This window comes from Pieris brassicae, chromosome 6 (assembly GCF_905147105.1).
Source record: "Pieris brassicae chromosome 6, ilPieBrab1.1, whole genome shotgun sequence".
NCBI classification, from domain to species: Eukaryota; Metazoa; Arthropoda; class Insecta; order Lepidoptera; family Pieridae; genus Pieris; species Pieris brassicae.
The window spans coordinates 8290284-8314184 of NC_059670.1; the positions used below are offsets into that span (position 1 = coordinate 8290284).

The window sequence follows — 23901 nt, forward strand, 5'->3', positions numbered from 1 at the left end:
TTAGATGAAGTTCAAAGTTTCGTATAATCGCTTCATACGTGCATTGTTGCACCAATCAAAAACTTAAAATAGCACATTCACCCTTATCATCACAATTACAAACAAAAAGTGGACCAATTGGTGGTCATGTGTCTGATTTTTTTATATTATGGCTATAGTTTTAACTTTATTCCAGTTTCATAGTTCCGTTTTTCTAGAATATTCAATTTGACAGTTTCAAAAATATGTGACATTATTATGTGTTATTAAGAGGCGGTAATCCTGTAATACAAGACTTTCAAAAACCCATGATTTAACATGACACAAAATGGTCACAGATTAGTCGAATCGACGATATGCATATACGACATAGCATGCTTCTAATTAATTATCTTCGCCTAGGTTATCCTAAAACTAGCTTGGAGGTAATATACATCGGAGGTTGACTTTGAACGCTTTATAATATTTATGTAAATTGTTTTCTTTTAATATTTATGTAATTCAAGAATGCATACACATTTTTAAAATCGTGAATTGCGTTTCTAAATCTATTTATTTGACACCCATTTGACGCTTCGACCCTGGGCTACTAATTACTATCAATTTACTTTTATACTGTTCATGATTAAAAAAACCTAAAATTTATTATGCGCATGGCCAAAGGGTTTTCAAATATAAAAGCGGTAATGGCATTATATAATGCACTTGTTAGGAGCCACTTGGAATGTAACTCTATGCTTTGGGCCCCACAATAAAATAAATATTCTATAATGGTGGAGCGTATTCAAAATAAAAATACGAGATATATTTACATGAGGTTGTATGGAGTGTAGCCATTTTACCCAGTAATGTATCTAACTTTGTTTGTCTTAGGTATGGTGGGATACAACAAGTTACAGGTAAGGAGGCACCATACTATCACATTATATTTTTTAAAGTCCTTAGATGTAAAATATATAATGCGGAATAATCATTCTCGGCGTGGTAAGCGATCGCAATTGCTGGCAGTGCCTCGGGCCCGTACGAACTTCAGAGAAGCACCATTTACGCGTGTCTTGCGCACCCTGCTTGTGAGACAAATGTTTTTATTGGCTGAATTCACAAGCATTGTATTAATTAAAATTATGTAGTTATAAAGTGGTTTAGATTTTAAGTTTTTACTTGATATGTTTTTAGTTTTGGTTTCTATTGTACTAGTATTAAGTTACTGTAAAAATAGGAAATAAATAAATTTAATTTAAGAAAACCTTATTAAACCTTTACTTCTAAAATACTCAAGTATGCTAAAAGTAAATTATCAATGTGATAGTTGTCGACCTTAATAGGATACGTAAAACACCTACTAACAAAATATGATGACAACACGTAATGTAATACGAAAACACGATGCTTGATTCATTAAAAGTAAATAGCATATTATATTAGATTTATTTAAATGAGTCTGCCTGTGGACAAATTTGAATTTTTTTAATAGTATGGCAATAGTTTTAACTTTATGCCAGAATTTTCATTTTAGTACGTTTTCAATTATATACGAAAACTGCAGATAAACGTTGCATTAAAACTTCCTAATTGAAATGAAAAACACTTTCAAAAAATATATAAATTTATTGGAAATTATATTACGATTTCAGAATTTTGAACATTTTCAATGAGGCCTTAGTTAATACAATAAAACAAAACATCATAATTAGGAAAAATACATAGAAAAGTCCACTGTATGATAAAAATCTAAATGCAAAATATCCTATAGTAAACCAGACTATGACAAAGTTGGACGCAAATCTTCTCAAAGACAGTCTAGGTGGGAGTTCCTTTAGTACAATGTTTTTATGATTGACCATGTCTTTCATGTACGTTTGAACCGTCAAAGGTTTTTGCAACACTTCCCTTACGGCATAACCCCAAAAACCATCTCGATTCCACCACCTCATTAAATCGTCTTCATACTGAAATAGAAATATTTTCTTTCATGAAATATAGAAGAGAAACATGAGTTCGTAAGTTTTGTTAATTTAATCTATATAATGATCTTTTTAATACATAAATATAATTTATGTACTTTAAATATAAATATCGTTAATGCTTTTATGGTCAAAAATTCAAAAAATGTCTAGTAACGTCTTCTAAGGTGTTACAGAAAGACAGAAAAAAACAGTTTGGCCGCTCGTGACATTAATTCAAGTTCGATATACGAGGCTGAATGTTATATTAATATTCGAAGGAATGTAAACATACAATTTCATTCAGCTTTGTTGCGAGTTGGTACAAGAACCGCACTAGTATTGTATTTTCATATGACATAATTGGCATTAGGTCCGGATCGCCCGTATACTGTACGCCAGTTGATTTATTTCTCAGCTGAAACACACAAATCGGTTACTTTACATAAATCCCTTATAACGACTCTGGCTAATTAAAAACAAAAGTAATTTAAATTACACCGAAAAACATGTTTACACTAAGTACTTATATTACTGGTCCGGTATAATTTAGTTTCCGAAAAATTTGTGAACATACATACACTCACGATATTTAACATACTTGATTGGAATATTTTTTTAGATCACCTAAATTACCTGTCTAACAATATCGTACATAGAGGTTAAACTATTTACTAACATCGGTTAAAAATAACTATGTTCAAGAACAACCAATGCAACATATATTCAATGCGACAACATATTTAACTATTTATAAGTAAATATTTTTTCTTATATGACTTATATATATTAATACATAGTCTTATACAAACAAATATAACAAGTATTACACGCGTACCCTGAGATCGATACCCAAGTTAACAACACTATATATATGCAATTGAATATTCTTTCATTTTGGAAGACAGCTTAAAAAAAATTATGAATTTGATATTGAGTTTTTAACTTAAAACGATGCAAATAGATTTAGTTTTAAGGATAGTTTTGGCAGCTATATTTAAATGTATGTATTATATAGAAATAAAACTTACTTTTTGTGCAATAGAAAACGAGAAGTTATTTGAATTAGCGAAGGACGATTGCTCCATTGAACTGTCGATCGTGTCCACCTCTATTGGCAGTGATTCATTCAGCTGGAATTTAAACATATATTTTTATGGCGCTAAAAGCTTCGTGTTGGTCACAGATTTCAGTAATTTCTTGATAATTTTTTATATTTTAAACCGAGAAATGGAACATACAAATCTTAGGCGAAAAACAACAGAGGGTTGAACTATGTATCTACAGTGGTATACTTAATCAGCTGAACTGGTTTAGATAGATTTGAGCTATACTATATAAAACTCCTAATATAATAAGCATAATTTGATACAAAATTATGTGTATAATTTTTGTAACAATATAAGATTTATCATTGCTAAAAATAAACCATGAGTAAGAAGATCCTCCTCCTTTACATTTATATTTTCGGAATAAGCCACATACAAAATTATATAAAAAATATGAATAATATAAAAAAAATAAAACTCACAACAAGTATATTTGTGAAATAGTTGATGCAATGGTTTAAATATGCGGGAACTTTTTCTGATTCCTCTAACAGAATTTTATCCTCATTATCATAACTTATCATAAACCACTGCTTCACACCAGCCCAGACGCCTGCAATATATATTATATTAAATCATAAGTTCATATGTAGGTAATTTTGTTATAAATTTGTTTTAAGTATTTTGACTTGAGTAATACACCTAATATAACTAAAAACTGCTTTAAAATTCGTGACTACAGACAGAAATTTAATGATATTAAAAATATATATATATATAATAAAGGCGATACAGTGTCCTCTTCCATTTTACTTTCTAAGATCTTGGATTAATTGTTACCCAAAGGTATGATCTTACTAACCTTGGTTATTCTGCTTAAATTTACTTCTATATTCCTCCACCAATTTCTCTGATTGAGCCTTCGCTGAGATAACTTTCTTAACAAATTGTACGTAAAGTGGTTTTTTATCCTCCGTCCAAATCGGGTTGTACTCTAACGTCGATGTCGTGTCGAACTCTGATATCGCTTGTTTCGCAACCGACACCCATTTATGAAGCGATATACCGTTGTACATGTAACTGCAAAAAAAAATGTAATTCATAAACCACAATATTTCGTGATAAATTTCTTTTAAAGAGCACTTTTCTTAAAATAAAATCAATAGCGCTACAACCTTTATAGGTCTGGGCCTCAGATTTCTGTATTTGTTTCATGATCATTTGTAAATCGAATAGGCAAGTAGGTGATCAGCCTTCTGTGCCTGACACACGCCGTTGACTTTTTGGGTCTAAGGCAAGCCGGTTTCCTCACGATGTTTTCCTTCATCGTTCGAGCTAATGTTAAATGCGGACATAGAAGAAAATCCATGGGTGCACAGCCGGGATCGAACCTACGACCTCAGGGATGAGAGTCGCACGCTGGAGCCACTAGGCCAGCACTGCTCCTCAGTGCTCTTTACTCTGGTCTAAAACGATGAATGATGCTGCTCTAAACATCACCATATCCTATTGATGGAGTTACAATCCGAGTTGAAGATGTAGCCATCAATAAGAATTTACATAGCATTTATTCGCATTTTATGAGTTAATACGTGTATAACACTGAAAATGTTTAGAACTGTCCAGTTAGAAAAATTGCTAATGAAAACTTTTTTAAATTTCAATTTTAGAACTCTTTGGTAACCTAATGTTATATTGGTATATTGCATTCATTTGTCATTAGTTTTTGTGAATTGGTGGCAAATCTAAAACTCTTGTTACACGTTAAAATGAACCTAACGCGAGTAAATTTTTGGTCAATGATTTAGTATGACTTTCGTTGTGGGCTTACTCAACAACAAAGCTATCATAGGCTGCGATTAGCATTTCTTAATGAAGCCCCATCTTGTGCCACTGTATACAACGAGTTTAATCGTGGACGTAGCAATCTGAATGATCACGTGAGGGACGTCCTTTAACAGCGACTACTGAAGATAACATCAGTACTGTGCGACGCATGATAGGAAAAGTTAAGAGAGTGACCTATCAGCAGATACGGGCAAGCCTAGGCATTGATATGAGTCAAGATAAAAAAATATTACACGAACATTTAGGCATCAGGCTTTGTACCAGATGGATTCCCCATATATTAACCGACGACCAGAAACACCTTCGCATAGACTGATGAATATTTGACTATGGCAGGTGTCGAGATAATGAGTTATCCGCCATACAGTCCTGACCTAGCGCCCTGCGACTTTCATTTATACCCAAGAACTGAAGAGAAAATTCGAGGTATTCGCTTTACGAGCCCTGAAAATGCGGTGAAAGCGTACGAAAGTGCTATAGACGAGACGAAGGAAGAATGGGCGCACTGCTTTTCTCAGTGATTATAATAAAACGATTGTACAAGGCAATTAATGGTATTATTCAAAACGAATGACCAAGACTACAACTTTAACCTTTCTGTAGAAACACTTTCGTGAAAATAAAATGCTATTTTTGTCAAATCACGAAATAAGAACGCAACACGTTTCTATTAGAATTCTAATTACGACTACACACTTCCTTAGTATACGTTTACCTGTGATCTACGTTTGAGTTGTTCAAACTGTTATTGGGAGTATACATTGACCCTGATATACTATCTACGACGGCTTTCTCCAAATTCATCAACACTGGTGTTAAATGGTGCTGTGAAAAGACCTGAAAATCCAAAGAGAAATTTTACATTTAGTATTCTAATTCTTCTTATTTTATTAAAGTCTAGTTCTAAAAAAAAATTAATTTAAACAAAAAAATTGACTTCGAACCCTAATATTAAAAAAATGGTTCAAATGAATCAACAGGTATTACATATTATTATTATTTTTTTATTACCTTTATTGTCTTAACAAAACATATGGGTAATTAAAATATAGGAAGGTAATGGGTGGGTCATCGCAAAAATGAGATCTCTTCGAAAAAAAATGCTATCGAGAAGTGCAAGTGTTTGTTAAATAAAATAAACAAAGAAGAGAATTGCACAATTATTAATACATTGTGTTAATAAACTAAGCATTTAGTATTTTGTGGGGTCTATTATATAACTACCAGCTTCGTTTCAAATGTGTGCAGTACTTTCCATTAAATGTGTCTATAATAGATATAAAGAACAATTTTTACTTGAGTTGCCAGTGTATTAATAACAATTTTACCTTTCCTAATCTGAACAGCATCACCGCATTTTTATAAGTAGTCAAATCCAGTCTCATGAATCTCGGTAACATAAGTTGCAGTATACAAATGTATGAAGGAAAGTTCTCAGCAACAAATTGTATGTAAGTTGGATCAAAACCTGCAGTTGAGCCTTCATCTTGATTACGATTCATATGAGAAAATCTGAAAAATATGGCCAATTTTTTGTAGAGTTTTAGGGTAAGTTTGACTCCTGTATGTCAAAAGCCAATACGTTTTTGCCGGACAGGCTTCGTACTTAGCGTTAATTCTTGACTCTGAAACTTACTCTTACAGTATTAACACGCGACCTCCGACCCTGGGATCTTGAGTACGAAATCCGGTGGTAGACCACAACTGTGGTATTCACTATTTTATTACTATATTTTAGAAAAGTATTTTATATTCGTAAACTGTAATGGCGTCACTGTCTCACTATTTACATACTGAAGTATATGGAGACTAATAATAATCCAGTGGCTTTCACGCTCTTTTTATATTTTTCTAGACAAGAAATCTTCTGTCTGGCACATGTAAACTTTAGGATTTCATGTTAATCTTTGGGTGGGATATGCCGACTTCCTCACGATTTCTCCATCACCGTAAGAGCAAGTCTTAATAGCAAAAATGGTTCACAACCGTGTTGGAACGTACTACTTCAGGTTTAGGACGCACGCTTACGCAACTAGTCTAAAACTTCTCTAAAGCAAAAAAAATAAAAACCTTACCTATCTTGTGAAACAGTATTCGTGTATCTCCAAGGTTGAATCAGGCTTAGCCAAAGTTCCATAACAAGCCTAAAAGAAGCGTCTAAAGGCCACGTCGACACCAAGTGCTTCACATATTGGTATGCCCGAGAGCACATTATTTGTTTAGCGTATTTACGTAACGCTGAAGATCGTATAGCAGGGTCAGAGTTATACTTTGATGAATATGAATATATTTGTTTTATGACAACACGCACTAATCGGACTCTCTCTGGACTAGAGAATGTTCCTGTATAATTTCTTTGGTACATCTGAAAGAATTTTTTTTATCCATTATAATATTTTCAAATACATGAGAAAAATGGATACAGTTACAGTATATTAAGTAAGTATATATAATATTAAGTTTTAATTTTTATTTATGTGTACACAACTTTCTCTTTAAATATTTAATTTATATACATATATTGATTGTTCTTCTATTGAAAAGTATACAAAATTAAAAATATTTCTCACTTCAATATTTCTCATGTCAAAGTGTTCAACACTCATCCAAATATCAATAAAAACTTGCAACACAGTTTCAGATCTCCATATTTCATTTCTCGACTGATTCTGAGGAGGTGGGTGCTGATTGCTGATACCAGATAGGTCAGGTACCAGAAGCAATGAAGGTGAGCCTAGAGGTCTGAAATAGATAAAACTCTTTATAACCAAAGCTTAATAAGTTTATTAAAATCAGCTTAATACAAATTTCTGCATATCATATCCACAATATATCAGTTCCTAATTGATAAATCTAGTGTGATTGTCTCATTACAAACTATGTTATTAATTCTCAATATTTTAACATGATTATTGAATTACCTATTAACAGATTGGAGTGGTGCAACTAATGGTACCTTTCCATTATAATGTGGAATCTGGGGTAAAATACATGTATTAGGGTCAGATGGTAAGAAATGTGTCAGATAATCACAAGCCAATGCAAAATATGCACTGTTCCAAATCTCCCACGTACCACTGTTTTGGTTATTACTCGTTAAATGGAGAGCAAACTTGAATATGTAATAGTCAAAAGGATCTGGATTACATTGCTAAGGAATATATCATGTTTTATGTTGTCAAAGATTAACAAATTATGTATGAAATACTGTAACCCTCAACTGAAGAATAAAGCAGACATCGTTCTGGGTCTGTTTAAACATTCTTTGTTTTGTTAATGCCTTTTTTAATTTGGTCCTAACTTTAAGAAAAAAAAATATTTTACTGGAAAATAAACCCTATCTATCTATCCTGGGATCCCTAGGTATTAAAGGGTATTACTAGGTAAAAAATTAGTACTGCTATAGGTAAGTAGCAGACTTGAGACATCACACAAAGCTGAGCTCTAAATTATTACTTTGAATGTTAAGGTAAATATATCTAACATGAGCTATAGAGCACCATGTCCATTGTCTAGCAAAATAATTCATTCTTTGTCTGAGCTGTAAAGTAACTACAAAAGTGGTGGTGGTGTCATGTTATCATACAATTTCATGAAAACATTTAATTATCTTAAAAAGGATACTCAGTGCCAAAGAAACTATGTTCAGGGAGTTGGCGTCTAAGGTCACCATATCAGAGTAAAATTGTGGACACCTTCCACCTCTTTCTAACATCATTTGTAGATCTAACTGAAAGGTTAACATGAGCATGATAAATTAAAAATAGAAACATGCACAATATTATATTGTAAAAAACAGACAGTTTAAATTACTACTTCAAAGTATAACACAACTTACTGGTAAATTATTTAGTAAAAGGTTGTATTTTAACTGTGGATCTGATAAAAGCTTATAACACATTCTGAAAAGTGGTCCCTGGGGTTCTAGGAAATTTATTAATGCTTCAAATTCAAATCTATTTTGTTCATAAGTTAAATGTCTTAGCCCCCATCCATTGTTAGCAGGGGAAGAAAAAATATTACTAATTAGCTGTGGGAATAAGGCTTGATAATCTTTAGTGGGTCCAGACTGATCTAATATTCTTGTCAATTCCATTGTTCTCTCTAATAAGGGTAAATTTAATGCTGCATAAAACTGACTCTGAAAACAAGTTTTGTTTTTTAATTTAAGTCATTGCTGTAGATTATTTTCACGTATTATATTGTTGATAATACATACCATTATATCATTTTCCATTTTATATTTAATTTAAATCAGTCTGACTATCTGGAAATTCTTAATTTTTATATTGTTAGAAATACAACTCTTCTGTTATATATTAAATAGATATGGAATTGGAGTAAACGAAACTTTAAACTTCCATCAAAGTTTTTAATAATTTTTTTAATAATTTAGTTTTTACAAACAATCAAGTAGAATTTCACTTAAGCTGACAATTTTTCAATAGTCTACAATCTACATCTTATACACGCCTTACGCAGAATATAAATTATAGAGTGCAGTCTTTGTAAAAGTTTGACGTTTGCTACCGACAACCCTTATATAGGCATCCTTGTTTTAATCATTGAGTTCTTGTCCGACCGCTCAATGCGCTATCGCGTAGAAGGAACGTTATCGTCTCCTCGCCCCATCATGGCCGGAGTCCCTCAGGGCTCGGTCCTCTCGCCCCTTCTGTTCACGCTGTCTACCGGCGACATCCCTGTTCACCCAATGTGGAGCTAGCCCTCTATGCCGATGACACCGCTCTCTATACCAGTCACAAAAAGATAGAGGTGTCATTGTGGACAGACTCCAGACCGCTACCACGTCGTTAGGCGAATGGTTTCGGAAATGGGGCTTCCAAATAAATCCCGAGAAAAGTGTAGCAGTTCTCTTTGCCAGGGGCAACCCCGGCGCTAACGCTAGGGAAAAATTTCAAAACCTCAAGGCAGAGGTAACCCTATACGGGCAAGCCATCCCATGGCAAAAGTCCGTCAAATATCTAGGAGTCACGCTCGATAGCGGCATGTCTTTCCGTAAGCACATAGCCGCCGTTCGCAAGAAGGCCTATTTTGTCCTCTCTCGCCTCCATTTCCTCCTAAATAAAAGGAGTCACATGTCTCTCAGACACAAGGTGACCTTGTGCAAGGCCTGCATCCGACCGTGCATGACATACGCTAGCGTAATGTTTGCGCATTGTGCCCCCTCCCATATTCACCGGCTACAGGTGCTCCAGTCGCGATTCAAGAGAATCGCGACCGGTGCGCCCTTCTATGTGAGAAACGTCGATCTCCACCACGATCTAGAGCTCCCTACCATAGCCCAATGGATGAAGTTGGCGTCCGCACGCCACTTTGACAAGGCTAAACACCATCCCAATCCGCTGGTGCGTAATAGCATCAACTATTACCCCTTCCCGATAAAAAGGGCTCGTAGGAGGCCCCGACACATACGATCCAATTATTGCAGCAAACGATAAATTAAAAGCCGCGCGCGCGGCCAATAATAATAAAAATACACAGATTAGGGTAAAAAACCGCCTTCACCAGGGAAGGACCTTTACTTCGTACTTCGCTCACTCCAGTGAGCTTCCGTCCTGCCCTTCAGGCGATTGAGCACCCCGCGACGGCCCGATTCTGACCGAGCTACGCTCGCCAAAACAGCCCGAGCTGAGCTGTAAAGGCCCTTAAGGCCAACAGCGAGATTCCATTCAAAAATCATTGAGTTTTTCGAGTTTCCAGTGTCTGTTGGCCTTTTGTTGTAACTATGCGAAACTAGCTTTTTTTGTACATAAGTTTTATCAAAACACAGCCTTAGAGTTTAAATATACGAAACATTTTGTACATAAGACTCGATGAAAGTACACTATAAATTATTTTAAACAGAAATTTGCGTTATTATGTAGGTCTTATTTTAATAAAAATGTTTAAATATATATAAAGTTAAGTAAACAATTAATAATAATCTCGAAATTATTAAAAATTACTTCGCAATAGGTCCGTTGTGCCTAAAGTCCTGTCTAACTAAGCCAGCCTTACTACTTCCAAAAGCACAAAAGGCTCCTGGGCATTTCGCAGGCTTCACGTAGCGATCTCACTGTTCCGAGGATTTCCGTACTTTGTTTAGGCACAGCCTCTCATTCCAGCCTCCAGAACTTCGTGGGTGACTGGGTTCTCTATGCTGCAACAGCCTCTGCACATGGGGCTGTCTGTCGCTCCTAGTACAAAAAGATTATTAAGGAGACAATGGCCCGTAATGGTCCCTATCATTCTTTTGAGATTAGTTCTATTTACATTTAGAAGTCGCTTTGTCAATTGTGGGTTAACTGCAGGCAGAGCCATTTTTGATGTTGGAGTTCTACAGATCTTTGGCGAATTCAGGTTCGCACTTGCGAGAAGGGCAAGGGAAGGAGCGGATATGGGCCAGAAACTCTCGTTCCGGAGCCTCTCCTCGCAAGTTCGTCGGCAGCATCACAGTAGTGTAACTCTGTTTCTCAGGGCTATTGCCTCCAGTGCATTGAGACATTTCAGTATCAGTGTGCTGTTTGTCTGTTTACTTACTATGCCATCAGCACATACGCACTGTCGGATACGAATTTAATCCAAAAGTTATTAATTCCTAACCACTTCACGGCTCAGGCTGCTTCGGTTAGAGCAATACATTCACTTTGCAGGAGAAAATATGCCAGCGCCCTTTTTTTGAGCCATCGGTATATACCTAGTTCATTCAGGGTCGATTTATCACGTTCCTTTTCTCTCATTTGTACGTGGTATTTCCTGTTGAGTATGTGTTGATAAACGATTCTATCACATGGTGCGGCTATTAGACGTTGGTACTCTATCGCCCTGTTCAGAATCGTTGTGTAGGTGCTGTAGTGATTTTTACCCCTATAGATCCAGTACCATAAGCTTGATGGCAGCTAGTGCTGCCTCCTGCTGTATGTGTAGATCTAGGTGTTCAACGTGCAGGGCTATCTCCATTGCTGCAGTTGGCGTTGTTTCCATACAACCGCTAAATATTAATAAGCATATTGGCCCATAATAATTACGTGGAAGGTTAAAAGTTGAAACTAATCGTAAAAAAAATAAGAAAATAATATACCTCACGACTACGAGAAAAGATTATTTAGATTTCAACTCTCATGACGTTTCTTTTTCGGCCAAAAGAATTGTATCCAGGGCAGATAAAAAAAATCAAAAACCAAATATACAAATTATAAAGCATAACCTATAAACATTGTTAAATTTAAATTTAACTTATATAGAATTAGTAAGTCTTCTTGATTTCACATTAATTTATGTTAGAATATAAATAAGTATTTTTAACAGTTGGTGTTATTTACCAAAAACCTGTTAAATATTACTAGTCTATTTACAATTAAAAATATATTTTTCAGATTAATGACATGATAAACAAAATAGCAATTCTTAATTTAAACATAAGAAAATACATAAACATATGTGAATTTAGTATGCTTTAGAATTAAATCTCGCTTCATCAATTAATTAATAATAGCATCATGTCATGTGAATGGTTTGAAAGAATTGGACGACCACGATACGTGGTAGCACCTATGGTAGATGCAAGTGAGCTCGCTTGGAGGTTACTAAGTCGACGACATGGTGCCGATTTGTGTTACACGCCGATGTTACATAGTGCTATATTTGTAAAAGATGCCAAATATCGCAAGGAAAATTTCACTACATGTCCTGAAGATCGCCCTTTAATTGTTCAGGTAGCTCAGGAGCTAAAGATATTATTTAATACATTACATTTTATTAATGACTCATACTTATTCCCCTTCATTACAGTTTTGTGGAAACAATCCTGAAACATTGGCTGCTGCTGCTAAAATAGTAGAAAAGGATTGTGATGCTATTGACATTAACCTTGGTTGCCCGCAGTCCATAGCCAAACGTGGAAGATATGGAGCATTTCTTCAAGAAGACTGGGATTTGTTAAGAGATATTGGTATGCAACTGAAAATTATTCCATTTATCTTTTGACCATAATTTTTATCTATGCTGATAACCTTTTATTACTAACATTTCTTCATGTTATAGTTTCTACAATGTCTAAGGCAGTATCAGTACCAATAACATGTAAAATAAGAATTCTTGAAACCATAGAAAGGTCAATAAACTATGGATTAATGTTGCAAGAATCAGGATGTAAATTGCTTACCTTACATGGAAGGACAAGAGACCAAAAAGGACCTCTAACAGGTGTTGCTAATTGGGATTATATCAAAGCTGTTAGGTTAATCTCCATTTTAACACAATATTGTTATTATATATGAACCATTTTTTAATTTTCTATTTGCTTTTAGAAATGCTATGTCCATTCCAATGTTTGCAAATGGGAATATTCAGTGCCTAGAAGATGTATTCAGATGTATAGAAAATACCAAAGTTGTTGGTGTAATGAGTGCCGAAGGAAATCTTACTAACCCTGCAATATTCAAAGGTATAAATCCTGTTTCATGGGATATAGCACTGGAATACCTTGATTTAGTGGAGAAATATCCATGCCCCACATCTTTTATAAGAGGCCATTTATTTAAAATATTTCACAAAATGTAAGTGAAATATTTTAACTACTAATATTTACAAGTGTTTAGAAAATGACAAGGATTTTTTGTTATTTTAGATTCTCATATCCAGAGAACAATACTGAAAGAGAAATTCTTGCTACCGCTCAAAATTTAGATGATTTTAAAACTGTGTCTCAGATGCTGAAAGATAAATATCTACCATACCACCTGGGTGAACTTGTATTTAGTAACAATGAAAATCTAACTAGACAAGGCTTTAATTTGATATTACCCCCATGGCTATGTCAACCTTATGTCCGCATGTCTCCAGAAGCTCATACAGAAAAGATGGACAATATAAGCAAAAAACAGGTAATGAATAACTGAACAGAAAACTTTCAGATAATTGTTTAATATCGACCAAATTATTAATGAGGAATGATTAAGACAGCTATTGATAATTGTACTTATTATGTTATAAAGATATCCTTTTCATTTTCGTATTAATTTTAGAAGAATAGCAGTGAAACCAAGAGAACTCTTGAAGATCCAGAAGGTAATCCTATTTCGAGAAAGAAAATGAAAAAATTGTTGAAAATTATGAGAAAACCAAATAAAGCAGACTCTGAAAAACAACCCCATAGAACTGGAGATATATGTTCCAATAAAATATGTCCTAATCCTCTTGTAAGTCAAAACTTTTTCATTCATGTAGAAAAAACTAAGTGGTATGTATTTGTATACTAATATTTTGTGAAGATATACAAATATCTATAATTATAATAAATATAAATAAATCTATAATTTAATATTTATTTATCATTTGCATGATAGTATATAAAAAACTGCCATCTTTTTGGTTTCAGGGAGGAAAATGCAGCAATCAATTATGTAAAAAGTGTTGCCGTAACAAATGCTATGAGGATGATCTTGATTGTAAAGGCCATGGAATACTAGTCCACACAAGGAGAGAAACTGCAAAAAAGTTTGCATCTGGGAATTCTATAGGTTAATGCACTACATGTATGTGCAAACTTAATATGTTTGTCATAATTGTAAAACAATTGAATGAATAAAATTTTATACTTATGAAAATACAAACAGAGAAGACAAATTAGTTAAATGTTACTATTTTTTATTTCTTATTATTGTAGTAATTATTAATTAAAGCTTATTTACAAGTTCATGACAATGTTTATAATATACTGTTTGTTGCACATCTATTTGGTAATTCATATATTACATACAGTTTGAATTTAAAAAAGGTTAAATATAGCTATTTTCTCTATTATACTATGCTTTCTTTGATCAGTTGCGCGCGCATTAATGATGACCTTATTAGAAACACTTTGCTACTTTGTTTTCAGGCTGTGACCAAGGCAACTAAGTTTTTATATTCACAAATGGGTGGAGGTCATGTATCTAATCAAAACCCTCAAAATTTGCGACGCATTAACGGATTTCAACTACCCTTAAATTTTTTGCAACTTTTTGGATGGATGATCTTAATTGGAACGGGATTGCTTAGTTTTCTTTTTTTTGTCGAGATCCAACCCCAAAAGCATAAATTAGCAGCCTTGACTATCTATGCAATACTATATGGTTTGCATATTGTAATTCATGTTATTGCCATAGGACTAGATCCATCTGAAAATGAGATTCGTAAGCGTGAAATAACCGAGGTACCTGAATTTGATCGAAATTTACACGCTCATGTTATTGAGAATGGTCGATGCCACCTTTGTAATATCTACACAAGTGATAAGAAGACGAAACATTGCGGAATTTGTAATAAATGTGTTTATAAATTTGATCATCATTGCAAGTGGTTAAATAATTGTGTTGGAGGTCGGAACTACTTGGCCTTCATTGGGTGTGTCATCACTGCTTTATTTATCTCTGTATTTACCTTGTCTCTTTGTGTAGTAGATTTAGTTATTTTTTTTACATATCCCCTTAGCTTTGAAGCATCAGTTTCGTACTCGATTAACTGCACATCTACAAATGTTTTTTATATACAGAATTGTAAAAGTTCCATATTTTTCATTTTATTTTTAATTATTTACTTAGTTTGTAGCTTTGTTATAACATGTGCGTTGTTGCATCTACTGTGTTTTCATGCATACATAACAATTTTGGGTATATCAACTTATGAATATATTATCAAAAACAAAATATCACCATTAGAAATACGATGTCTATGGATGCCTAACCGTAAATGTATTAGTAACAAACAAAAAAAAAGAGAGACTGACTTAATAAGAAGTGAACCAAATGTTGCCAACTTGGTTGGTATAATAATTGATTCTGAATTAGAAAAAGCAAAAAACCTTTTCAATTATCGTAAAAATAAGGTCTATCCTACACATTCTACTACAGATAATGGGTTGGAGAGCAAGGTTCAAATGCAGACTGGTGCAAGTCCTACTTCACTTAAAAGCTAACAAATTAATGTATTAATTAATATCTAGAAGGCAAAAATGCTTTAAACTTAATGGTTTTACTCTTTATTGATAATGCAAGTAATTTAGAACAAGATAAATAAAATTATTATTTAAAACACCCACATTTTACCAAATGCTATATAAATTTCTCTTGAGCGATATTTAATCACGTTTGCGGCGACGGTTTTGCTCCTCCTGTAATTAAGTATATATTTATTGTTTGTTTGTTATTATTTATAGTTTATTACATAAGACACATTATTTGTATATTAAAAGGAAAATAAATAATTTTCTATAACTTTTATGCCTTATGAATAATATTTTTAACTTTTACCCTTTTAACGGACTTCACCTTTTGTGTCAAAATGATGACAAGACGTCTAAACATTCCAATGAAATCAATAAACAGCTCCAGGGCATGTTGCACAAAGTCCTTGCTGCCCATGCGACGTTTCTCGATAATCAGTTGTGTGTCAAATAAGACAAATCCACACATGAGCACAAGACCAAGGTAAAGATGAGCCTGGAATACAAATATTATTGATAAATGAGTAAATAACAAGAACCTTATAAACATGTTTAAGGCTGTGCATTCTATTTAAGTCAGAGAATGCATCTACCTTATGCAAACTCAAAAAAGAGCAATGTGTATGGATCATTCAAGTGTTAGATAGGTATATAAATTATTAATGAAACAAACTTAAATTTTTATAAATTATGAAAGACTTCATAAGCTGCTAATTCAGAAACTTCTGTAGTTTCAGTAATCTTATCTACTTATAACATACTTATATTTACTTACTTGGTAGATAAACTGAGACTGCAGGAATATATTAGCAAGAGACATGACAAACATTGATGAAAATAATGTCATCAGAGTTCCTCCCAAGAATAACCAACTGCCACGCTCAGCTAACATTGCAGCAATTGAGAAGCATACAAATACCAGAGTTGTTCCCAACAGGGCTGTTACAATTATTGATGGGTCAACAGCACTAACATACTCTAGAAGGGGTCCCAAGCTCATACCTGAAATAATAAATAAGGCAATTTATGTTTACATTTCAATACAATCTTGTTAATATAAGGAGAATTAACTACTTATATATTGAGTCAATAGAGCTTAAAGTGATGCAATTTTAAGTATAAGAATATATTTGCTACACACATTTAATTTCTACCTAAATTGTATAACCTGATTATTAAAAGGTGTGTAACAGAGTGTATTATATTTGATGTAAGTACCTGAGGTTAAACCAAATCCAGTCAAGTATCCCAAACGCAATTTTGTGTTTTTACCATCATCTGGGGTGGCAAGCAACATCAACATTAGACCTGCTCCCACAATAGCTGACAAAAATCCTGCTTGGAATCTTGTGAACATGTCTACATAAACACCAACTGATGCAGCAGTGCAAGTCATCATCAAAGTACCATAGACATTTTTAAGATGTTGACGAACTGGGGGCTCCCTTTTAAATAAGAAAAGAGTTTAATCTTAGGTATAAGGGCAAATTAACGCATAATTAAGGGTTGTTTTTATCATTTTATGCATAATCGCCTATCGTGTAAAATGTTCTAGAATAATGGCGTAAGTAGTATGTAATAATTCTTACGCTACGCAATTTGAGTTTACGTTCGATATATATCATGCTTAACGAAAACTCGAGGTCACCAATTAACTTAAATATAAAATTTATACACGTTTAATATGCTAATCCACCGTATTACATTAGAAAAAAATAATTATACTTACAAGCGATTTTGGAAGGAATTTATAAACGTTTGTATATTTGGAGCCATTTTCCAGAATTACTTAAGCAGAATAAAAATTATTAAATTAAAGCAAGTAGTTCAATTCCTGAGTACGAATGTCAATAGGTACGTAATATTTAGAGTTTATTTTTAGAATAGCGCACCAGTATTCTTGTTCTCACGTAGACTTTGTGAAAAACAAAACTACAAAGGATCTCACGAATGAAGATATTTGAGAATTGACAGTTGACGCTGACAACATACACTAAAAGCCACGTACATACTTTGAACAGACTGCCAGAGAGAAGAGACTGTATGTCCCTAATACCTATTAGATTAAACATTAAATGGATACATGACACTGCAACGGTGTCGGTGCTGGTATGGCAGCTGAAAAATTTGTCTCAAAAATAGTCCATCTTAAACAAAAATGTGAAACGAAAACCACGTTTATATTGTTAAAATATGTAACACAATTTGAGTGTTTGTCATTTGTCAGACATCAAGGACTACAAATTACAATATACAATAACCTAATAAGCTTGTCAATTATCATTTTATGTCGTATGTACACTGCGTGAGTTAACCTTACTTTTTGTAATGGTGAGATAACATTTACGAAAATGGGAAAGAAAACAAAAGTAGGAAAGCAAAGGAAAGATAAATATTATCAGCTTGCGAAGGAAACTGGTAAGTTTCTCCGTTCGGGGTCAAAGAAATTAATGTACCATGCTACATCTAGCATCTGATAAGTTTGTCTATTAACTGTTTTCTACTATTTCTATTTTTTTCTTCAGGGTTTCGTTCACGTGCGGCGTTCAAATTAATCCAGTTAAATCGAAAGTTTGGTTTCCTTCAAAAATCACGAATATGCATAGACTTGTGTGCAGCTCCCGGTGGGTGGATGCAGGTGGCTCACCAAAACATGCCTCTTTCAAGTATTGTCATAGGTATAGACTTGTTTCCAATAAAGCCTATTCCAGGCTGCATAAGTATTACAGAAGACATAACAACTGAAAAGTGTAAAACAGCTATAAAAAAGGAAATCAAAACTTGGAAAGCAGACGTAGTATTGAATGATGGTGCTCCCAATGTTGGTTTAAATTGGATTCATGATGCATACCAGCAGGCTTGTCTTACTCTTAGTGCACTAAAATTAGCCACTAATTTTTTGCGACAGGGTGGATGGTTTGTCACAAAAGTGTTTAGATCAAAAGATTATCATGCTCTTTTGTGGGTATTGAAACAATTTTTTAAAAAAGTACATGCAACAAAACCGCAAGCTTCTCGTAATGAGTCTTCTGAAATATTTGTGGTTTGTCAAGGGTACATTGCTCCTGATAGCATTGATCCTAAATTGCTGGATGCTAAATATGTTTTTGAAGACTTAGAAATAGTAAAGAAAGCACACAACAATATCTTGCACCCTGAAAAACAAAAGAAAGCAAAAGCAGAGGGTTATAAAGAAAATGATTACACAACACATCATAAAGTCATGCTGTCTGAATTTCTGGCTAAAGAAGACCCAATTGACTTACTCCAAGAATGTTCAGAGGTAATACTTTCATTTATTGAATTATTATTTATTATAAATAAATGATTCTCTATTATAATTGTTATGACTCTAGTATATAGTTTATTAACCAGAGTTATTTTTTAGATTGTCATTGATGATGAAGATGTGCATAATCATCCCAAAACTACAAAAGAGATAAAAGAGTGCTGCAAAGACATAAAAGTATTGGGTAGAAAAGATGTAAAAGCAATATTGAATTGGCTGAAGCATATTAAAGAATCTAAAAAAACTAAAGAACCCACTGAGGTAAGTCAACCCAATTATTTATTTTTAATATGTTTGTTAATGATGTTCTTTGATTAAACATATACACCAATATCAAATTTAATTATAGGAAAAGGAAGATGTTGATGACAAGGAGGAACACAAAGATGAGGCTGATAAAGAGGAAGAAACTATTGATGATGAAGTGGCTGAGTTACAGGTACGATTAACTTTTTGTAGATTATAATAATAATAATTGTTTAAAGAAAAAAAAAACTATTTTTATATTTATGATTAGCATTACAATTAAATATAAAATATTCTGTAAAAAATTTGTTATGCTTATTTATTTACAAAGGATGAAGAGAAGCGGCAATTGAAAAGAAAACGAAAGCAATTAAATAAACAAAGACAGAAATTGGCTGAAAAGATGAATTTAAAAATGGTACTTAAAGGCGATGATGGCCCAATATTGGAGAGCAATGATATGTTCAGGTTATCTGATATTAAGGATGTTAAGGTTTGTTTTGAAAAGGTTTATATTTTTTAAACTTAAAATCGAAGGCAATGGAAAATTAAGTTAATTATAAAAATCGGGATATTTGACTTACTTATTTTGTAGTTTTTTTGAGAAAATGAAAGAAATTATATGATATCTTTATAGTTTTATAAGATTCTAATTTAGTTTTGTCACTTCAATTGCTATATTTACAGGAAATATAATCTTTATCATAGTTTAGATAAAACCCAGGACAGACCCATTAAATTTGCCATAATATTTGATACTAGACAAAAATTAATACATAGTTGTAATCAATATAAATTATATAATCTATGAATTTCAGCAATTAAATATGGTTATTGATCAAGCTCCGGATATTGTGGCAGAGGCCAGTGATTCTGATGATGAAGGGAAAGTAAAACAGAAATACATGAAGTATGATGTGGAGGGCTCTAAGCTTGACTCATCAGGACTCTTCTATAAAGACTCTGACAGTGACCTTGAAATGGAGAGTGACTCAGACACTGAAGATAAGCAATCTTTAGGTAGTATATTAAAAACATGTGTTTCAATAACGTAAATCAAAACGAATTCAATATTTTACTATCAGCACTTTTTATGTAAATCTCTGGTATCACTTATATGTATAGATTTTAAACATGTTATTGACATTCCAATACTCACAATTCTATTCAATTTTTTCTTTAAGGTTTTTCAGATTCTGATAATGAATCTAAGGACATTGACAAACTTACAAAGCTTAACACATTAAGGAATAGTAAATTAAAAGCGACACCGGCTAAAGCCAAGAAGAACCCTTTACTCACAGACTTAGATGACACTGATCCTATATCAAGAAGGTCTATGAAGGCTGAGTTGTGGTTTCAGAAGGACAGTTTTAAAGATATTGATAATGAAGAAGACGAGGGAGTGGATTTGGATAAATTAGCAGCAACACATAAGAAAAAAGGTGATAACAACTTTTACTTTTTTTTACGAAGATACAAACAACTTTAAAATTGTCTTCCAATGAAGCCTACTCCTAGCACCAACAATGCAAACAAATAGTAAAATCAAATAATTAACGTTATAGAATAATATATATGGTATTTGTAATGTAGGCTATATATGAGGAGATATGGAGGAGAGGTGATAACTATAACCCCCATATGCATTTTGCTAAATTCAAATTCAAAATCATTTCATAATTTAGGTAACGCAATGTACACTTATGAACGGCAAAAAAGAAATACATATTAAATGCTTCTAATTTTACATTTACTGCCAGTTCTCAAATCAAGTGCGTAGAACGGCCGAAAAGAACTAGCAATAAACTCTCCGATACTATTTTGAATCGCCAAGTTTTTTGTTTTACACAATGTTTGTAAGGTGCTACAACCAATACACCATGTTGCACATGACATCTTATGAAATAAATACTTAATTAATCATATTAAAAAAATTAAAATCAAAGTTATGTCCTCTATCAGCAGTAGGCATGGTGAAATAGGAACACGCACTTACATTCTTACTCTCGAACAACATGCAAATTGGTAAAGTGAACTATTATGCTGGTTATTTATCACTATAGAAACAACAATTTTCAGTCCTAATTTAAAAATGCGAGACGAAATACGATATTATTTCTTATTTTAGCTACAATATTACTGTAACAACAGTTTTATCTCATTTAGTTATTGAAGTTATGAATATATTTTTCAATATGTTAGGAAAGAGTTAATTTATATTCGAAGTATTTTTTTCTTAATTAAAATATTATTAAAATAAAAATAATACTTATAAAATTAAAATAATAAATATAAGTAAATATATACAACTTAAGCTCAAAGAGTAGTGAATTCATTTATTTTTCTTGATTAAAAAAGAAAATTGAAATAGTAGTTATAATTGAAATCCAATTTTAGATTTAAATTTTCAGTTAACAAAAACGGGACCTTGTCTATACCCAGCTCTGTTTTTTGGTGAAACTTTTCTCAACTTTAGGTTGTCATGTTAAAATTATTTATTTAATTAAGGTTGCTACTTAAAAATGTCTCACACCTTAATAATATTTAAAGGTAAAAAAGTGGCAGATAGCAATATATCTGATCTGGGGAGCCAAAAAGGTATGAAACGAAAACAAAGTGACTCAGAAAGTTCCAGTGATGAAGACAGTGATTATGATGTTGAAGAGAATGTCGCGCCTACTGGCGAAAATGCTGGAAATAAAAGCGGTAAAGGGAAAGATGGATTTGAAGTTGTTTCTCAGGACCCAGGTAAGATTTATATCTGTGGTTCTACCATGACTGACAAACCACCGTAAACATATAAATATTGGTGTGACAATCTTAGTTCTGGTTGTAACTTTGAATAGATTCTTAAAATAAGAGAGATATATCATTAATTATTTAGCATTGTAAAGTACACCTTAACACAAAGTTATAGAGACGCCGTTGTAATGCACGCTAACTCAAATTAGTATTGAATTTTGCTAATAGAGGCGACATGATTGACTGTTAAATAAAACTAATGAAATATACTATCTTAACGTGATTATATAGTTATGGTTATATTTATTGGATATATTGTGGAGTATTATATATATATATTATCTGCATATTAAGTTTTTGTAAAATGCGATTCCCGGTTTTCGAAATCAGCGTTACGATGATTGAAGGTAACTAAATAAAATAACAAGGGCAAAAATTAACGAAAATTTTAGTGTAGATGAATTGAAGTTATATGTTTTTGTAGAGTTAAAAAGGTTAAAGAAATCAATGAAAATGGACGCCGAGACATTTGCTTTGGGCACAATGATAGCCACGTCTAAGAAATTCAAACGCGACCTCGTTGACGACGGCTGGAACCGATATGCCTTCAACGACAAGAATCTTCCGGACTGGTTTGTTGACGATGAAAAGAAACACATGAAGAAGGAAGTTATTGTTCCAGAGGTATGTTATTTTATTGTTAATTTAATGGTTAATATTCTCTGATTTTAATGATTGCATTACGGTTTTTAAATTATAATTTTGTTTTTTATATCTAAATTGCACTTTTACTATTCGTACAAATTCAGTGGGACTGAACATAACAATAGAACTTCATGATTATAATGTAACAATTATTGTTGATCAAAATATTTTGGATACAGGATATTTTAAAGTGAAAGTCAGTATTTAAGTCTTTTAATCATATTATAATAAGCATTTTTTTATGTATTTTTTTCTAGAAATTTACGGAAGAATACAAGAACAGGTTGCAAGATATTGACGCGCGGCCAATAAAGAAAGTCGTAGAGGCTAAAGCGAGAAAGAAGAAGCGTATGATCAAGAAAATGGAACGTGCGAAAAAGAAGGTAGAGGCGGTTATGGATAATGCCGATATGTCAGAGCGAGAGAAATCACAACAAGTGAGACAGCTATATAAGAAAGCGCAAACCGAGGTCAAGAAAAAGGTTACATATGTTGTCGCCAAAAAACATACGACAGCTAAAAGAATGAAGCGACCCACAGGTGTTAAAGGTCATTATAAGGTGGTCGACCCCAGAATGAAAAAAGATCTCCGCGCCCAAAAGGCTAAGGAAAAAACAAAGGGCCGCGGTAAAAAAGGAAATATCAACAAAAATAAAACTAAGAGTAGACCAGCTAAAAAGAAAGGAAAGAAAGCAAAATAGTGTAAATTACATAAATAGAATGTAAGGACTATACTAAATATTGGTTTATTTTAATAAACTGTTATTATTTTGTACATTTTTTATTCATATTGTTTCATTTAAAGAATTGTAATTTGGTCTACATACAACAATGCTCTAAAATAGATTATCGGCAAAATATGATGTAGCTGACAAATATTATATCTAAATATAATATTTATATAAACTATCAAAACTTACTCATAACAAATATTTAGTATATGTTATAAAAGAATCATTTGAAAACATTTTTATAATTGGCATTCGGCAGTATAGTGCGTCCATACATTGAGTGTCCTTTAAATGGACGAGTTAGGTCTGATTATAGGGACTATAAGAGAGACGTTGTATTAAAAGTTTATATAACCTACAGCCATAAAGATGTCACCGGTTA

The 23901-nt window shown here is 32.9% G+C and overlaps 5 protein-coding genes across 7 annotated transcripts; 3 read left to right on the forward strand and 2 right to left on the reverse strand.

Annotated features, from left to right (window-relative positions):
* Positions 1-1567: 1567 nt before the first annotated feature.
* LOC123711185 (sphingomyelin phosphodiesterase 4) lies at positions 1568-9248 on the reverse strand. The gene is made up of 13 exons (XM_045663634.1): positions 9039-9248; positions 8658-8960; positions 8444-8549; positions 7741-7957; positions 7390-7561; positions 6895-7184; positions 6148-6331; positions 5535-5656; positions 3834-4051; positions 3454-3584; positions 2954-3055; positions 2218-2340; positions 1568-1928 (listed from the first exon to the last, which is right to left on the reverse strand). The coding sequence occupies exons 1-13, from the start codon at positions 9054-9056 to the stop codon at positions 1602-1604; spliced, it is 2313 nt and encodes a 770-aa protein (XP_045519590.1). The 5' UTR covers positions 9057-9248; the 3' UTR covers positions 1568-1601.
* Positions 9249-12016: 2768 nt separating this feature from the next.
* LOC123710824 (tRNA-dihydrouridine(16/17) synthase [NAD(P)(+)]-like) lies at positions 12017-14753 on the forward strand. Of its 3 annotated transcripts, none has more exons than XM_045663067.1 (9): positions 12017-12068; positions 12196-12534; positions 12611-12770; positions 12863-13058; positions 13129-13377; positions 13449-13704; positions 13846-14019; positions 14199-14355; positions 14700-14753. In XM_045663067.1, exons 2-8 carry the CDS (start codon positions 12319-12321, stop codon positions 14343-14345), a joined length of 1398 nt encoding a protein of 465 aa, XP_045519023.1. In that variant the 5' UTR covers positions 12017-12068; positions 12196-12318; the 3' UTR covers positions 14346-14355; positions 14700-14753. The 3 variants fall into 3 exon arrangements, with proteins under 3 accessions (XP_045519023.1, XP_045519021.1, XP_045519022.1); XM_045663065.1 differs by having other exon boundaries at positions 14199-14340; XM_045663066.1 differs by having other exon boundaries at positions 13849-14019; positions 14199-14340.
* On the forward strand, positions 14367-15970 carry LOC123710825 (palmitoyltransferase ZDHHC11). Its single transcript, XM_045663068.1, has one exon. The coding sequence runs from the start codon at positions 14628-14630 to the stop codon at positions 15774-15776; it is 1149 nt and encodes a 382-aa protein (XP_045519024.1). The 5' UTR covers positions 14367-14627; the 3' UTR covers positions 15777-15970.
* LOC123710826 (bax inhibitor 1) lies at positions 15817-17753 on the reverse strand. The gene is made up of 5 exons (XM_045663069.1): positions 17533-17753; positions 17022-17248; positions 16579-16805; positions 16129-16299; positions 15817-15971 (listed from the first exon to the last, which is right to left on the reverse strand). The coding sequence occupies exons 1-5, from the start codon at positions 17577-17579 to the stop codon at positions 15939-15941; spliced, it is 705 nt and encodes a 234-aa protein (XP_045519025.1). The 5' UTR covers positions 17580-17753; the 3' UTR covers positions 15817-15938.
* Positions 17754-18082: 329 nt separating this feature from the next.
* On the forward strand, positions 18083-23574 carry LOC123711150 (pre-rRNA 2'-O-ribose RNA methyltransferase FTSJ3). Its single transcript, XM_045663585.1, has 10 exons — positions 18083-18221; positions 18329-19086; positions 19192-19353; positions 19442-19531; positions 19670-19831; positions 20157-20358; positions 20523-20783; positions 21892-22089; positions 22568-22767; positions 23046-23574. The coding sequence occupies exons 1-10, from the start codon at positions 18155-18157 to the stop codon at positions 23487-23489; spliced, it is 2544 nt and encodes an 847-aa protein (XP_045519541.1). The 5' UTR covers positions 18083-18154; the 3' UTR covers positions 23490-23574.
* Positions 23575-23901: the final 327 nt, after the last annotated feature.